Source organism: Erigeron canadensis, chromosome 7 (genome assembly GCF_010389155.1).
Source record: "Erigeron canadensis isolate Cc75 chromosome 7, C_canadensis_v1, whole genome shotgun sequence".
NCBI lineage: Eukaryota > Viridiplantae > Streptophyta > Magnoliopsida > Asterales > Asteraceae > Erigeron > Erigeron canadensis.
Window position 1 is genome coordinate 31789224 of NC_057767.1, and position 19510 is coordinate 31808733.

At 33.6% G+C, this 19510-nt stretch overlaps 1 protein-coding gene and 1 long non-coding RNA gene across 2 annotated transcripts; one reads left to right on the forward strand and one right to left on the reverse strand.

Moving 5' to 3' along the window:
- Positions 1 to 4867: 4867 nt before the first annotated feature.
- On the forward strand, positions 4868 to 7905 carry LOC122609323 (probable disease resistance protein At4g27220). The gene is made up of 2 exons (XM_043782374.1): positions 4868 to 7768; positions 7882 to 7905. The coding sequence occupies exons 1-2, from the start codon at positions 4868 to 4870 to the stop codon at positions 7903 to 7905; spliced, it is 2925 nt and encodes a 974-aa protein (XP_043638309.1).
- Positions 7906 to 12181: 4276 nt separating this feature from the next.
- Positions 12182 to 12963, reverse strand: LOC122606553. Its single transcript, XR_006324939.1, has 2 exons — positions 12866 to 12963; positions 12182 to 12409 (listed from the first exon to the last, which is right to left on the reverse strand). It is a non-coding gene; the product is annotated as an uncharacterized LOC122606553 (long non-coding RNA).
- Positions 12964 to 19510: the final 6547 nt, after the last annotated feature.

The following is a 19510-nucleotide window of genomic DNA, read 5'->3' on the forward strand; positions in this document are numbered from 1 at the left end:
AAAGCCCACTTACACACCTTTTTACGGATGAAAAAAGTTATATATTTCAATCTTGGAATATAGTCACAAGCTATTCTAATATCCTTGTAGACCTAGACTACTCTTTAATAAAGTAACAATATAAAATGCTATTACATCTTTTGATCTAATATATAGAGTGTATAAGTATATCCAACTTATATAATGAATATATTGAACTGTAATATTTTTTTGTTCTGTTAAATATAACTTATAAAATGATATATATTTTTAAAGATTATCTTAATAATCCTCATAAAACTACAAAGTGATGAAATATGTATTCTACTAAATCTCTTTTTTAATATTATTTTTAAATTTTTACGCATGTCATTGAGAATAACTTTTGTTATGTTTATTAATATACTATAACTTTTTTCATCATTTTATAAAAATAGTTTATGTAGATAGAACCTCTATATATTCATACTCGACAACTTAATAACCTCAATAAAATTAGTAATATAAAGTCTAACTTATGGGTCTTTTTTCTAACTCGTTCGAGGTCTGTAAACACTCAGGGACGGCACTGGCCATTGTCATCTGCATGTGGATACAGAGTAGTTATTAAGTTGTACTTCGCAATAAAAGCTTAGCAAATATCGAACCAAACAACATTATAGTTTAATAAAATTGGCTGACTTGAAAAAAATGATGAAATATGTAGCACAAATTGATAGGTCTCTTGCTGCTTTTTACCTTCTAACATAGCTGCTTCCGCTTGAACACTACATTCACCATGTGAATTTTCACAAAAGTAAATGAGGTCTATGTTTTAATCTATAACCATTCCAACCCAATTTAAGAATAATCATTTTGACTGACTCGTTTTAAATAATATTGTATACAATGTACGAACAAAGTAAGATGGGACATACGATACCTCGATAACAATGTTAGAACTGAGTTCATCCCATGGAAACATAAGAGGGTCGGCTAGAAACAACCTTCATCATCTTTCCAGTGACGCTGATTGTCTCATTATCAACAATCTATACGTGCCAATCTATACAATATCAGCATGTGAATTTATTAACAAAACATGTAAGTTTTAGATGCACCACTTTAGTAAAAATAAAATTTTTAGAGGTCGGTACCTCAATTTTATTAACCACCAACAAAACTTTACAAATTTTAAAATTTCTACTTTCACACTGATGTACATACCCATCATGTATATTCTGATTACACAATATCAATAAAATCTTTCCCGATAGTCTATAAAATACCATACCTTCATTGGTATACACAAACAAAACATATACATCTAATGGAAGCATTTGTATTTAAATACGTGCCTATCATTATGGTCGAGTAGTAGCCATAAGACCTGCACATACACCTGCACAAAGTAATTGCACCACCACCTTATCAATTTTCCAATGAATCACATTTCCATCTCTTCACAAGCTTTGCAACTTTAGTAATATTTGAAACCTAACAATTTTTCAAAATTAGTCACCACCACTCAATTTATAAGTGTTTAGGGTTAAAAAATAACCTGACCTGTGTAGTTTTGGTCATACCATGAACAATACTTGTTTTCACACAACAGAATTTAGTGAGCGGCGCCAAATCTTTCTATGGATTGCTTTTTTCGCCTCTTTCGCCGTCAAAGTGCCTATGGTACCAGTTCATATACCTAACCAACCTATTTGCTATCTTCACTATACATGGGGCCAGAAACTAAAGTCGAGGGCTGACAACCAAACCTAGCTAGCATGTTGCCAGGTCCACTTATTTATATACTCGTAATATATTAAAAAAAAAAAAGCATATGAATATATACCTCATTATGAAAGCTTATCTCTTGATAAATTTTATCATAAGATTTAGCTTTTAGTTTTTTACCGCTGGTCTGATGATATGCATCCCATGGCTCTGAGTAGCACAATGTATTTAACTTCACAAATACTAAAACTTGTTGAATTGAGACAAATACTTATGGTAGAATTATTGCACCACAAATGCAGAAAACATGAATATGAGATTACTAATAGGCTTGTTGCGGCTCCTGCTATTGATAACGGCGGTTGGAAAACAATTTCAAACATCACTTACGTACAGTTGCACGCATTTTCATAAACTAAACGATAAAAGTATAAGACAATGAGGACTTTGAAACCAATGGTTTAAATACCTTTGTTGCTAGAACTGTCTTATCTTTCCTAAAAACTTATTACCCAAAGCAATCATATTGTGCCCTCTAGCTTTTTATGCATGAAGAAAAAAAGATATTGTGTTGTAAGTACCTGATCACACATGAAGGTTTTTTTTAAGGTCACTCACAATGGGTGGCAATGTACCATCATAATTTAAAAAGACAACTATTTGTTTCCCCATCTTCTGCATAAAACCAATATACACAACCTTTAACTAATCAATGAAGATAGCATAGAATATAAATAACAACAAAATAAATCGTCAATGAGATATTTATGCAAATAACATTACATAGTCACTTACCAACCAAGAAATATAGTTTTGATTGATGGATGGTTCAACGGCTCCAGAAACAACCTTTTTTGGAAACTTGCATAATCATATAGCATATATAATTTAGAGATTGCATATTAAAACTAAGTTCACAAATGTGCCCACATAACTATCACAGAAACTAATGAACATGTTCTTTGCAATTCAAAGGGATCAGAAGTTCAGAACACGCCTTTAAAAATAATTGTGTCTCTCTTTTCAAATTGATATTTGCTAACCTCTCGTTCCCCTTTGGATTCCCATAAACAATGTAATCCGCAGGCTCACTGTGTCAGAGATACCTCTGTTCACACTAAAGCTCCACCACCTACATGACCCCCTCCTTCAATAAGAAGTCATATTTTAGAACCAAAAAGAGGTTCGTTCCGTTCAAAATCCAGAAAAAGCTGTAAATGGTGTCAAAGCTGAATATGTATAGGTGGCCAAATGGGTGTGTAGTGTAGAAGGCCAAAAGCCCAAAACCTACGTTCAGGTCGGGTCATTGGCCCATAACAGTCTGTCCAAAAGTCAAAGAATTACCGTTCATAAATAAAACGCGTGTCAGATGTCAAAGAAAGGTATGCTAAATTTCGATAATAAGGTACCAGTTTTTAATAAAGCTAGTTAGGAGGTTTAATGCATTCAAAAGACATGCATGCATATTTAGCAGCTGTTGACTTTGAGTTTTGACCTGTTCGACCCATTCCTTTTACATCTGTTTTTTACGCTTACATTACCCTTTTAATTTATTACCAAATATATATATATTTTATAAGTAAATAAGTCTAAATGAACTTTTCTAGTGTTGTGGATATTCGTTTGTTAATATCCGGGAAAATGTTTTATTCCGATTTATGACTTTCCATCTGATACATTATCTTACAATAAGCGAGGACCAGAAGAAGGGTCTCAGAACTTTAACTAGTATGCATAACTTATGTTTTTATTTAAGTTTATTTTGCTAAAACTATGTTTTACCAAAATCTGACTAATTCCGAGACGTTCAAGGTGTAACTGAGGAAAGACGAAGAGCAAGGCAAGAAAGAGGTCAGCGCGGTAAGTGATCATGCAAAACTTTCATGCTCTATTTTCTTTCGTGCGTCACCTGCTCTGGGATAGGCAAATCTTAAGTTACATATCTGAGCTTTCATCTGTTCATATGCTACAGCACTGGCTGAAAAGAATTGGCGGGATCTCCAATTTTGCCATGTCACTGAGGAAGTTCTTAATTCCCATGCGCTCCTCTTGATCTGTGTAAAAGTATGTGGGGAGAGGGGCGTTTTGTTTTAAATAAAATAAATTTAACACTCATAACAGATTGGTCTTGATGTTTGAAAATCACATGCGCTTTGTCACTACCCCCCGCCATATAATTATATGCCAAAACTTATGTTTCCTGCACCTTTCACACTAGCTAAACACTCAACTCTGATTTTTCTTCTTAATCAATAAACAATCTTAATTTGATTCTTAATTATCATCAATTCATAACCACAAATTTTAAATTCTTTTTTAACGACCAATGGAATATATTGTTAATCACGTAGCAAGGTGGTAGAATAGAAATAAAATACAGAAGCCTCCAAGTTAACAGATACAACACGAGCCAAACATAAAAAACAAAAACAAAGACCAAAAAAATAAAAGGAGGTGATCCCTACACAACATCTTTTTGCCATACACAAAAATATATGCATTATATGATTGTTACATTACAGTTATATAATGTAGGGAAAAAATGTATATAACTGTAGGGGTCATTATCCAAAACTAAAAGTAACAACAGCAGTAACATGAAATTGTCTCCAATTCTCCCATTTCACTGAGGAATTTTCTTACATAGTGGAGTATAATAACATAATCTAATCTAGTAAAAATCTGGGATAGAAATTCACATGCGCTCGTCTTGAAGTTGAAGACTGATTCGTCTCGATATGTGAAAAAAAGTATTTGGAGAGGGGAGCGTGTTGTTTAAATAAATTTAATGACGGATTAGTGTCTTAATCTATGAAAACCACATGTTTTTGTCACCCCCACTACTACTAAGTACAGTAATAAACAATAACAAAAACTTTTTCACTTGGTTTTAACACATTTAGCAACCATTCTTCTTTCTTCTTAATCAATAAACAATCTTAATTTGCTCCTTAAATCATCATCAATTCATAACCACAAACTTAAAGAGTCTGGATCAGAACTACGCTTTTGTTTGATCCTCATTTTGTTACTGTAGTTTTCATTTTTATCATCTGAAACACCATCAACAAATTGATTTAATATTCCCTTCAATTCAAACTGCACGTTCATCTTTCTATATATCTTCATCATCTGTCACTTGTTTATCCCACCCCCTACAAGAAAAAAAGAATCTGAAATGGCAGAGATTGGTACTGCAGTTGCTGAAAAAGTAGTGGACTCATTGTTTGTTGTGGCTAAAAAAGAGATTGGTTATTTATGGAATTACAAAGAATATGTTGAAAACTTAAGACGTGATGCTAAAAATCTCGAAGTCACGAGGGGGGAGGTTCAAGAACTAGTATATATAGCCATCAGCAAAGGAGATAAACTCAAGTACGGAGTGGAAGACTGGGTGAAGGAGGCAGACACTGAACTATCCAAGGCAAACGAGTTTCTTGAAAAAGAAGCTAATGCCAAGAAGACGTGCTGCAAAATAGGTTTGTGTGGTAATTGGAAAACTCTTCATCGTTACGGTAAGACTGCAACTCAGATTGCTCCTCCTCTACTGCTGCTCCAAGAACGTGGCAGCGCCTATAAAAGTGGTGTCTCTGTTGAAACACGTGCACCTGGACCACTAGATGTTTATCAAAACAAAGATCTTTCTGGCCTTCATACCCATGATTCAGCTTTGGGGGACATCATTAAGTCTCTTGAAGATGAGACCATACAAATTACTGGAATCTATGGGTTGGGAGGTGTTGGAAAAACCACACTTGCAATGGAAGTTGCGACAATAGTAAAAAATAATAAGCTGTTTGCTGATGTTGCTTTTACAACCGTCTCACAAAACATAGATGTTGGGAAGATTCAAAAGGATATCGGAGAAGCAACGAAACGAATAATGAGAAGGGACAAGATTCTAATCATATTAGATGATGTTTGGGAGACACTTGATCTACAAGAATTGTGTATTCCATTTGGGAATAACCACAAGAATTGCAAGATTTTGTTGACATCTAGAAACGAGAGTGTGTGCGACAGCATGAATGTTCAGAGAAAAATTTGTGTCAACGCTTTGCCAACAGCGGAGGCATGGATTCTTTTCAAAGGTGTGGTTGGCGAAAAAGTGGAGAGCGATGTCGATTTGAAACTAGTTGCAATGATGGTAGCTGAAGAGTGTGGTGGATTGCCACTGCTCATCCAAGCTGTAGGAAATGCTTTGAAAAACAAAAACATCGATATATGGAGCTCAGCTCTTTCTCGGCTAAAAAAACATGCACCAATAGAAATCAATCCAGATATACGGAAAGCATTTACTCGTTTGAAGCTAAGCTATGACTACCTTGAAATTGAAGAAGCCAAGTCGTGCTTCTTGTTATGTACTTTGTTTGGTGAAGACCATAATATATCATTTGAAGACATGGCGATTTATGGGGTAGGTTTAGAAAAGTTTGATGACCTTGAGAGCATGGAGGATGCAAGAGATAGGGTTCGAAATGCAGTGAACATCCTCACGTCTTGTGGCTTGTTATTAAAAAGCGAATTGGGGGAAGGCTTTACCAAAATGCATGATGTTGTCCGTGATGTGGCATTGTTAATTGCATCTCAAAGCAATAACAAATTTCTGGTGAAAGATCGGCAAGGTTTAACTGAATGGCTACCAAGAAACAACAGCTTAGAAAGCTACGTGGGAATCTCCCTCGTCAACAATAACATCAACAAGCTTCCTGATTATGAGGTTCATTTACCAAACCTTCAAGTATTCGCTATATGTTTCAATCATGATTTGTCAATGATATCTGATGAATTCATTCGGTGCATTAAAAAGGTAAGGATTTTAGATATCTCATGGACTAAAATCTCATCATTGCCACACTCATTTCAACTACTCACAGAACTTCATGTGCTCGATCTTCGGGGAATTAAATCTCTGCACGAAATTTTGGTACTTGGGGCGTTACGAAACCTTGAGATTCTGATTCTAAATGAAACTGGAATCACTGAAATTCCTAAAGAGATTGCTCAATTAGTCAACTTGAGGGTGCTTCAAGTTATTGGTTGTAAGGATCTATTTCGCATAACACAAGGTGTTATATCAAGGCTCTGGAGATTGGAAGAGTTATGCATTGAATTTATGTTGAAGTTCGTAGGAGCTTCTGATTGTATTGTTGAGATAATGAGCTTGTCGAAGCTCACATCCTTGGACTTTACAGTTTCAAGTATTGATGATATTCCTGCTGAAGGAGAAGGTTTCAATTCTGAAAAGTTGAAAAAATTTATGATTCAAATAGGAGAATACGATCGACATACTTTGAACATCTATAACACCATGTGGTCGGGTCGTTACCTGGTTCTCTCAAGAGTTCATATTAGGATTCCATTAGCGAAGTGGTTAACGAAATTGATTGAGGGAAGTCTTCCTATTACAATTCTAAATGGAACTGAAAGCATAAATAATATTATGCTGACCCTGTATGATGAAGGTTTTAATAAGTTAGAGCAAATTAAGTTGAATAATTGCTCCAATGTCTCATTCCTAGTGGGTGATGTTACAAGGTGGGATGGGGGTGAAGGGAAAACAGGGGAAAAGGTTTTCAAGGAGCTAAAACACCTTAAATTGTGTAGTTTAAATAAATTGAAGGTGTTATGGAATTGTCCTGATAAATATATAAGTCTTACTAACCTAGTTACTCTTTCCATTGGAGCATGTCATGAGCTAGAGAGAGTATTCACAGTGAGTGTAGCACAAGGCCTTGTCAATCTCAAGAGATTAAATATTAATGGCTGTGATCTTTTAGAGGAAGTGATTTGGGTTGGTGAAGGTGGAGATGATGAATCTGGAATTATTACTATATTTCCTTCCCTTGCCGAGATATACCTTACCGGTTTAACGAGACTCAGGAGCTTTTACTCAGGGAGTGAGAACTGTCGCATCAAGTATCCTTCGTTGGCGGGTATTGCATTCTTTGGTTGTCTAAACTTCGAGATATGGGGACCTGGAATCCATGAAACACCCAACCTCAAAAACATACCGGATGGACCTAATGGCATCAATGATTTTGTGGCAAACTGGTACGAGACTTACACAAGAGCTAAGGTAATAAAATTAACTTCTCTGATTAATTAAATGCAAAGTTGTATACAATTACTGGAATTACTTGACATTCATGTCTTGTTGAGTTTTTTTATTATATTTGTTATACTTTTTAGCAACAAGCGGAACTTCATAACTGACAAACAACACAGCTAAGAGGAAGAAGATGATAAAGCGATGGAAGACAATAAGAATGAATACAATTTTTCGGCTTTTAGGTTGATTTTTTATTGGGAAGACTGAAGGTTTCTATGTCCCGTTTTAGTAACATGATTTTTCAGTTTGTTTTTCTTTTTAAATCATAGTAAGTATTTCGATTATAAACTACCAGTTTTTTATAATGCCAGTTAGGAGGTTTTATGAATTAAAAAGACATCTTTAGCAGTTTTCGAAACCAGTTCAGACCCATTCTTTTTTCATCTGTGTATTCCCGTAATTTTACCCTTTTGACTTAACACCGAATCTACATATTCATAAGTAAATAAGTCTAGAGTTTTGTTAATGACAGCCCTTAAGGCTGTCAGTATTAGTTAATTTGATGCATTAAAATTTGTACTTTGTTTTGCGAAAATTCAGGGAGCGGTTATTTATATATAAAGTACTATTTTTTATGCATGTAATAAGTTGTTAATGACAACCCTTAGGGCTGTCATTATCATTTTCCATAAGTCTAAATAACCTCCTCTAGTGATGTGGATATTTTCTTTGTTAATATCCCGGAAAATGTTCTATTACAATGTAGGACTTTTCGTCTGATACATTATCTCACAATAAACAAGGACCAGGAGGGTCTTACAGAACTTTAAATGCTGGTGTATCCTTGAACATGAGAAAAGCATTTTCCAGTACCAGTAGGCAGTAGCTCAATTTTTGAGGTATGTTCTGATTTAAGCTTATTTTGAGATAACTTATGACGAGTTATCTTGTGTTAGAAACTGCTAAAACTTTGTTATCCCAAAAGCTACTCCCGAATCTGATAAATTCCAAGAAGTTCAAGGTGTAACTGAGAAAAGACGAAGAGCAGGACTTGAAAGAGAGGAACGCACTCAGGAGCATGCGGTATGTGATTATGCAACATTTCATGCTTTATCTATTTTCATGTTTCACCTGGTCTCGGATAGGAAAATCTTAAGTTATACTCGTAATTGAGCTTTCTGTGCATATGCTACAGCATTGGCTGAAAAGAATTGGTGGGATCTTCAATCTCAAACAGAACAGGAACAGCAGCATGTAAATTTTCATTTCATCTCTTCTTTTTGTCTTTCTTTATACTAAATTTCAGTTATTTTCACCTCCAAGAGTATTAAAGTAAGATGAAGTAGCATGTTAATTGTTACTCTTTTTTTTTTTTTTTTATGGTATTGAAGGTTGCAAAATGGGCGGGTTGGTTAATGGGTCAAAGGAGGCAGGGTTGGCTGACCCAATACATATTTTAAATTTCTTCTCATAAGTAGTAAGTGGTCAAAATGATTACAGAAGTTATAGTATTTCAAGTATAAATCAATTTAGGGAATAAGGTGATTTAGGAAGTTGGCGGTTTGACCGATTTTCTTTTTAAGCCAATCCGATGCATTTTACCTTAACCCGTGAAAGATAAAACATAACTTGAATTGATCCGTTCATTAATAATTGGGTTAAAATTGCTACCTCTGCCCACTATGATTTATGTGATGGTCATCTCAGAGAATTGGTGGAGCTTTGGATACTATTGGGCAGCAGGAAAAGGTGAAAATTTACGCGTTCTTTTATCCACACTACAATTTGTATGTTCCGCCATCTCATCCGTTCCTGTTAGTGTGTCCATGACCACCGTCACCGCCTCGATAACCGCCGCCACCATTTCCGGGAAAAAAATATTGAGATTGTGATATGGCCACCTATCACCGCCACCATCAAGATCCGGCCATTTCATTACCTCCACCATCAACATCCGGCCATCTCATCACCGCCACCATCAAGATCCGCCCATCCCATCACCGCCACCATAAGATCCATCCATTACATCTGAAGCTTTATTATCAATGATTGATTGATGAAGAATAAGGTGACGTTGATTGTTGATATAATGTATGCTTTGTATTTCGGTTCTTCATTATTTCACCAAGCAGGGACATGGACCGGTTTGAACGGAGATTGGATGTGGCCAACTACACTTTATCTATATCTATAATAACTTTGACAAATTAAAAACTTAATATGTTTTTCTTATCGACAATACACATGGGTGTGTATGTGCCTATGTGGCATTTATGGTTGCCAAAACCAGTCAAAAACCACCATCCTGTATTTTTAATGAGTATATTAGGCGGTGTTTTGAACATTAGAACCTATCTTAGACCACAAAAAAGGATAGTACTCAATAAAGATTTTTTAGACCAATAAGATACCTTTATAACTAATTAGCCCTAAACTTTACCCATAATAAACTTTACCCATGGGTGATTAAAGGCTAAATTCATGTCAACCACTCAACGTGTTACATTTTAAAGTTTAGTTTTACTGAATTTAAATGTATCTATCAGTAAGATACACTATATCTGTAAATTTAGATTTTTTTTTCCATGTTATTTCATATATGCACCTTAATAGGTGGCAATATCAGTCCATTTACTAATGAACAAGTCGATATGGTGACAGGAAGCTTGAAATAAGTTTAACTCGGAGGAATAAGCTTAGAATAAGCTTGGAACAAGTCCATTTACTAATCAGTCCATTTACTAATGATCTCATTTACCTTTTTTAGATTATCTATATATATTTACAATTTACTATTATTATTATTATCTTAAATCGCAAGTAATTAACTAATTATATGCGAGTAATGTAATCTTAAAAAATATATAATTACGGCTAAATATATCTAACGATTTACATTCCCACTTTATTATTAATTTATTTATAAAATTACATATCCAATAGATGTTCAATCTACAAACATGATGATTTATTGCAAATATCATATCAGATGCTTTCAACTATATATATATATATATATATTTTTTTTTTTCTTTTGAAAATTAGATGCTTTCAACTATATAGCAATATCTATATACCAAAACTGTAACTATATTTAATGCATAATGCAAAATAATAAGTTATATATATAGTTATAATATTTTTAATATGTAATGCAATATATCTAATCTGTATATTATAGATTTTAAACATGTGTCAAATACACGAATTTTACAACATTATCACTATAATAGTATATGGAACAAAAATATACTTATACGTTAAAATGTAAAAATACTTATAAAATACTGAGATATTCAAATGTAAATACTGAATATTAAATAATATCAAAGCTAGAAGATGTAGCAAAAAGTTTTTTATACAAACTTTATCTAGAGAAGCAATATTCTAACCTTAATTACACAATTGCCCAAGTTTTCATTGACGTTTTGCAAAAATATTAATTTTTTTCGTTAGCCATAATTCTCAAGAACAACTATTAATTCATATTAATCATTTATTCCAAATGTTGTAATCTCTCTAACTCTTAGTTATATTTTATTATTAGATAAATATTATGCAATAAAGCATTATTTATTTTTAATTTGTGTCAAAGTGCAAATTGGTGATAAAAAATCAAAACATGTAAATTAATTATTTATAAGTTGAGTTAAAGTGTAAATTGGTGATAAAAAATCAAAAAAATATATATTAATTATTTTTAAATTGGGTTAAAGTGTAAATTGGTGATACAAGCCAAAAAGTCTAATTAAATGTAGGCATGTGTTGATTTAATTAATTTTGAGAAATTAAGGGCTATGATTCGTCAATTAAGATTAGGTCAGTTACCTTTTAATATATTAAGATTAAGATTAAGATTATGATAGCTCATGATGCAATAGCATTCAAAAATAAACATTTTTTTAGATTACATTCAGATACGAACTTTTTTTTCTTTTTATTGCTCACAGTGTACTCTGGTTATTTTTCTGATCTACATATTTATAGGTCTATGATGAAGATTGTACAAATCTATCAAATAATTACGATTAATAAATAAACAAAACAAATTCAATGGAACCACGATGTTTACTATAATCGTTAGTAAAAACAGCAGGGGAGCTAAATTCATCTTAACGGAAATTCTTAATACACTATAATTATCTGAATTTTACATAATTGTAAGGACCAAACTCGACTCGACCATTTTAAATGATTTTTTTTTATTAAACAATATCCCACTGCGGCGCAGTGGGAAAATTCAGCCCAGATTTATCAAAACCCGATTTTGACACTTTTCACGACTTGCACCCTTTCAAACTCAATTCCAAACTTTAGACCATAACATTTATGAGTTCAATCAAATATCTATACCCAAAACTCATTATAAAGGACAACATACAAAAATTAGAAACTTCGGCATGACCCATTTGTAAAATCATCGTCAAAAGCTGTTACGGATTAAGAGTTTTCCAAAGGTACATTTCAAACACAATCCAACACATTTCTAATACAAAATGACTCGATAGAAGTAACCAATCAATGTATCATGAGCCATAGTTCAAAGGGGTCTCTACGGGTCCTATCAACGTTACCATTATCCGCATTTAGCTAAAGCAACCAATATCCATAAAGCAACTTTAACTTCAATCTTTACATTACTTAACTTTCTTCCGCACCCGGGACAACCTATAAAAAGAGTAAACAACTAAAAAGAATAAGCTAAACGCTTAGTGAATGCATACACATACAATCATAAACAAGTTACCATACAAAAGTGCATCAATTATAGCATATCAATTGATAGTCATCTCATTCATATCATTCATAATACTAGTAGGACGTTACCCACCTTCTAGTCGTAATCAACAATTTGGCTAGTAAGAATTTATCCACCTACTAGCTCTCATAAACAATTTGGCTAGTAGGAATTTACCCACCTACTAGCTCACACAATCATTTTCAACATGGCCATGGATATTTTGGCTAGTAGGAAATTTACCCACCTACTAGCTCTTACAACAACATGACTAGTAGGAATTTACCCACCTACTAGTTCTTACAAACAATCAACTATGGGTCATAGGAATTTACCCACCTATAACCTCAAATAACAAGAATATGATTATATGCATATACACTCACCTTATTTGCGACCACAATTGCAAGATGACCATAAAACAACGTATTTGCAATCAACCTATCAATTCACATTAAAAACACACATATGGTCATTCATCACGTATAAGGTCACATAGCCATAATCACTAGCATTCCAACACCCAACCCATCATTTACACTCTTATATTAATCTTGGGTTAGTTCACATAACATGTATCTCTTAAATTATTTTCATATGGTCAGCTCACTTTCATACAAAAAGTACCATTTTCATCATTTGACCAAGCTGCCTTCAAATGAGTGTAACTCAAGTTCTACTTACTCTTTTAACATGATTCCAGTGGCCAAATTTACATGACACATATACCTACCTTTTATCTTTAGTGACCAATACGTGAATTGTCCTTCAAAGGTGACTTCTAGTCGTTTTAAAAACCAAAACTGCTGCTGTTAAACAGCTTTGACCTTACTGACTTCAAATGACCATAACTTGAGTTCTACACAATATTTTGACCTCATTCCAGTGGCCACTTCTACTTAACACATTTTAACACATTTTATCTTCAGTGACCAACACAAGATTTGACCCAAATACGTGAGTTTTACTCGCTTTAAAAACTGACACAGAATCATTTTTGCTGAAAGATCAGCATGACGCTACTAAATTTAAAAATTCATAACTGGAGTTCTACTTCGTATTTTTAACTCATTCCAGTGGCATAATTTTCTTAACACACTTAGGTACATTTTTTTTCTAGGACTCAACAAGTGAAAACTCTGTCATAGTGGTGTTAAACTCGTTTCAAGATCAGGGATATAATCTGTCCAGCTTGTTCTCACTAGTATCCATCAAAATCTATCATGCAACCTAAATAAAACCCTAAATTTGATTAAATTACAAGAACCCTAACTTGTATAGAAGCAATTTAACTCAATTCAATAAAACCCCCAATTTCCAAATAAAATAGTTGCATGAACCCTAATTCTTGAAATTAAAATCAAACTAGGTTAAAAGAAATTATTACCTTAAGAATTAAGAATTGGAATTACAAAGTTTTCTTCCTTCCTCCTATGAAGATGTCTACACACACACAACACCCACAATTCTCCCACTTGAAATACCTTAATTGAGGATTATGATTATTGTTATTATGTTATTTTCTTGAAGGATTTGATTTAGTTAGAAATAAATAAGAATCATTCACACAAGAAATTCTTGAGAAAGAGGAAGAATCAAGGTGATGGTAATGCAAGTGGTGGAGCTATGAATCATCAAAGAATAAATGGCCTGGTCTTTCCTTCCTTTGCCACGTAACTAAACAAAATAAGTGGGTAAAATCCCCGTTACCCGCTAAAGTTCCAACTAAATTAACCCCATATCTAAAAATAAAATACTAGGAAACTATTTTAATGTTAAAACTATAATAAATGTTAATTTTCATTGGCCTAAATATATTAGGATGTTACAATAATGTTAAAATATATGAGTAAAATTAATTATATTTTACTATTAAACAAAACATACTATTGTTCTTATATTAGAAAAACTATGTTATTTTATACCTACCAAAAGACTAAGTTATTTTTAATTTTTTAAACTATGATATCATTGTAATATATTTTTATAATTATTATGTATAATATATTATGAACATTTATTTAGAGACTGATGAATAGTTATAATGACCTTAGCTATTGTAATGTATTTTGTTGTGTTTTAAGACCGATGGGATAATATTTATGACCTTGGTTATTGTATTGCTCTGTTATTTTATTTTATTAGATGAGATAGATAAATATAATAAGACTAAACTTAATAATTTGATGTTTAATTCTTTTATAAATAAAAAGATAATATATTTTTTTGATAATATTGTTATTAAACTAAATAAAATATTTTATCTATATTTTATTTGAAGTCATCATTATAGGAAGATTACAAATATATGTATCTTAATATCATCTAAAGCATCTACAATAATAATAAAAACATTTTCAAATTAAAGTTTGCTCATTTTTCAACAAGATTATTATTTATATTTAACTTTATATCATCATAATCATTGTATAAATTATAAATATATAATGTACATATACGTACCAACCGTCTTTGATACAAATATATTTTATTTCATCATATTTATACATGCTTTATTTATGGGTAATGATATATATGCTTAAAACATAGGTCTAACGATATACCTAACACATTTTTATAACTAAAAGCATAATAACTTTATCTCGCGTATTACGCGGGAAAATAATCTAATTTATATCTATAATAACTTTGACAAATTAAAAGCTTAATATGTTTTTCTTATCGACAATACACATGGGTGTGTATGTGCCTATGTGGCATGTATAGTTGCCAAAACCAGTCAAAAACCACCATCTAGTATTTTTAATGAGTATATTAGGCGGTGTTTTGAACATTAGAACCTATCTTAGACCACAAAAAAGGGTAGTACTCAATAAAGATTTTTTGGACAAATAAGATACCTTTATAACTAATTAGCCCTAAACTTTACCCATAATAAACTTTATCCATGGGTGATTAAAGGCTAAATTCATGTCAACCACTCAACATGTTACATTTTAAAGTTTAGTTTTACTGAATTTAAATGTATCTATCAGTAAGATACACTATATCTGTAAATTTAGATTTTTTTTTCATGTTATTTCATATATGCACCTTAATAGGTGGCAATATCAGTCCATTTACAAATGAACAAGTCGATATGGTGACAGGAAGCTTGGAATAAGTTTAACTCGGAGGAACTCCTTTAAGTCCATCAGGAGTTCACTTGATTACATCGACATGAAAGAACATTTTCATGGGGATTATTTCTCTCCAAGTATTACACTCCGACATTCTCCACCTGTGGCTAGCAAGGCATATGATAACGTATTCACATTACGCATTAGCTCCAGAGTCCAGGAGCAATGTCAATTCTACACTATTGTATCTATGTATATTTCTTTTCAGTGGTAATCATTGGAAGGTAGAGTCAGTGTTGGCCATAGTTGAAATTTTTCACAATGCCAATACTTGAGCCATCATAAGGCCTCTCCTTATAAGGAGGAGAGTCCTTGGGAGTCCTGACTGCCACGTCAATAGGACTCCCCCAGGACTTTCCCTGCCTATAAGACAAGCTTCTTCAGGACTTTTTCGCTACGCATCAAATTTTTTTAATTTTTTTAATAAACAAAACACCATTCAAATAAATACTTTTATTATTAAATAAAACATTGCAACACTTATAAAACTAACATTACAACACTTATTAAAAAAAGTTACGATTCTAATAATAGAAAATTAAAAATTATGAAAGTACTTATAATAAAAAAAATCACCGTTGACGGTAATTTTCCGGAAGGTGCCAAACATGCTCCACTAGGGCATTGCAAAGTCGATGGTGCGTCCTTCCATCACTTATCTCTCCGACGACTCGCATATGCATTGCTACCCTTTCATCCCACGTACGTCTTGGCATATTAGTTGGATCGGACAAGTAATCATCCTCAAGGTCGGAAATTGCGTTACCGTTGTCTTGAACAATCATGTTGTGTAGAATGACACAAGCATACATCATACGTTTTATCTTGTTCACCGAATACGGGCGGGCATCTTGTTTAAGGATTTCCCAACGACCTTGAAGCACCCCGAAAGCCCGTTCGACATCCTTTCTTGCAGCCTCTTGGTAGCGCTTGAACTTTGTAGTCTTTGGGTCCATCGGGCATTTAAAAGACTTGACTGGTGTGGCCCATTCAGGATAAATACCATCAGCTAGATAATATCCCTTCGTAAACTCTTCGCCATTAATACTATATTGCATTTCGGGGGCCCTATCTGGGAGTAGATCATCGAACAAATCTGATTCATTAAGGAAGTTGATGTCGTTGTTCGAACCTGCAGGGCCAAAGTAAGCATGCCAAATCCACAAATCATACGAAGCTACAACTTCGAGCATGATCGTGGGATGTCCTTTGTCGCCTCGTGTGTACTGCCCTTGCCAAGCCACCGAACAGTTTCTCCAACCCCAATACATACAATCAATACTACCAAGCATACCAGGAAAACCATGAATCTGTTCATGCTTACTTACCAAACGTTGAACATCTTCGACTGTCGGCCTTCTCAAGTACTCAGTGTTATATAAATAATAAACACACTTGCAAAAGTTATGTAAACATTCGGTTGAAGTCGCACGACCCATATGTAAGTACTCATCTAATTGGTGGGCATTAGAAGCATACGCCAATTGACGTATGGCGGAAGTACATTTTTTGAAAATGTTGAAACCAGCCCTACCAGTACAATCGGTTTGACTTTTTTGGAAAAACAAAAAATGTTTAGGTAGGGGTTCGATGGCGCTAAAGTTGTGTATATCTTTGTTATAAACAAATTTAAGCTAGATTTGTGCAATTTATGGAGTTTGTGTTTAAAAAGGTGTTTGTGTGTGTATGGAGGTTAGGGATGAAGATTAGAGAGAAAATGTGTGGAATGTGTGTGTTTTTAATTAAGAAATGGTAAAAGTCTTACAAATTAGGTGTGGAAGGGGGTATTTATACCATAAATCTAAGATTTCACTAATGCCCCTTCCATCTATAAAATATTACATTTTAACACCATTTTTAGGTCTAACATTCTTCCCCTTGGTGTTGAAATGTAATTCAACGTCTTTAAATACGAATTTGTTGATGAATGTCTTCGAAGCTTTCTCATTGTCTTCAAGATCTTCCATGAAACTAATCTTTTCAGAGTAAATGCACTGCGGAAAATGGATTTGGCTCTTGAGTTTTTAAAACACTTTGCGGAAGCTTGATCTTGGCTCTTTTAGATTTGAACATGAAAGCATCTTCTTGACAATCTTAACTTTGTCACACTTCCCCTTGATTAATGAATCTCTCTTTTGAAGCATTTAGACAAACATTCTTCTTCATCACAAACTTCCCCTCGATCAAACAGTCATATTTGCGTACCACCAACGCTTATGTATAGGGTGTACCCGCGGCGTACCCACCACGTTAGAGATAGTTTTCTTCAAAGAATCAATTTGGGGTCATCCTTATTAACATATCTTCTTACTTCCCCTCAAATGATGAACTTTCTTGTTTCTCCCCATCAAATTTCAAGAAGACATTAAGGTCGTTCGACTTCATTGTTCTCTTTCTTCCCCTCATGATGAATGTGTGGCTACATGTTCATCATGTTTCTTTGAAGTCGAAGCTGGGGAATCAACTATTATGAAGTAGTAGTCCAATAAACAACATCTTTAGCCCGGGTTATACACTGACATGTGTATAAGCCATATTCATCGAATCACTTAACAACAACCTTTGGGACCCATTTTAGTGTAGACCCAATGGTTTTAGTCTTGAAACTCCAAAGGAAAGTGTCATCGATTCGACGAATAGAATCTGCAGTCCATGGAGGGTGAAAACTCGAAGTCGTTGAAAAGTTGAGTTTTCGTGGACGCAGTGGAGATGCAAAGACATTCACTTTTTGCACTGCAAATGGTTTTGGTGCAAGATCAAATAGCTCCCAAAATGAATATTTGAATGTCCTTGACTCAGTTGACTTGGGCTTATAAAATGACTTTGGCACAGTCTTTGTCAACTGAGCTTTTGCTTGAGAGATGAACTTGGTATTGTCTTCAAATGATAAGAATGGAATGAGAGTCTTTGTTCCATCAATATTTGTCTTCTGAGAGTACCTTCTATCCTTTTCCAAGGCATAGTTGGTAAACTGAGACACTTTACGGTTGGGGGTTTTTGGAACATCACCAATCTTGTAAGCAGGAGAACTACTCGATTGTTTCAGAAGAGCTTCAACTTTTGTATCAAGAGACTTCGACTTGAAAGATTCAATTCGACTTTCAATCTTCTCAAGTTGTTTTTCAACCTAAGAACTCAAATCAGACAAAGAAATTGTTGACACTTCAGCCTTTATCTTTGAAGCAATAGTTGTTTCCTTCAAGAGACGAGCTTCCAAGGATGAAACTTGTGACATCAACTCATCATTCTTCTTCAAAGTTTGCTTGTCAATTTCATTCCAAACTTTAAGGTTTCCAATTTCATCTCGAAGTTCTTTTATCTCACTTCTAAGCCTCACATTCCCAGCTTGAAAGTAGGTAATCTGTTCTTTCAGTTTGACATTCTCAACTTGTAACGTGACTACTTCCTCTTGAAACTTTACATTTTCAGTTGCAATCGAATGAATCATTAACTTCATTACTTGACAAGGAGTTATTTCAGATTGCGAAAAAGTAGTCGTACAACATGAGCACAGTCCACCTTTATGAAGTTTTATTTCAGATGAAGTAGGTGTCTTGGGTGAGGAAGTTAACCAAAAATTTAGGACGTAATCATTTTTGACCGAATTTGAGATACTTGGACTTGTCATTTTGTTGAGCAAAGGTGGAAAGAAATGAAATGATATTGTGTTTTAAATTGAAATGAAGAATTAAGAATTGAAAATTTTTGAATTTCAGGTTTCCCTCCAAATTTTGCTGTCGAAATATGTTCTTATGAAACTTGGAATTTCATGTAAACTTTGGATATCATGATCATAGGAAAAATTTGATAATTTCAAAAAAAATATCGCCGAAACCGCGTCGAAAACGCACAAAAATGGACCGAAAATTTTTCGAACGCTAACAAACTTCA

Excerpts from the sequence above, each read along its gene's own strand:
- LOC122609323 (XM_043782374.1), top strand. The coding sequence starts at position 4,868 with ATGGCAGAGATTGGTACTGCAGTTGCTGAAAAAGTAGTGGACTCATTG. Across the intron at positions 7,769-7,881 it reads AGACTTACACAAGAGCTAAG|CAACAAGCGGAACTTCATAA; the intron begins GTAATAAAATTA and ends TATACTTTTTAG.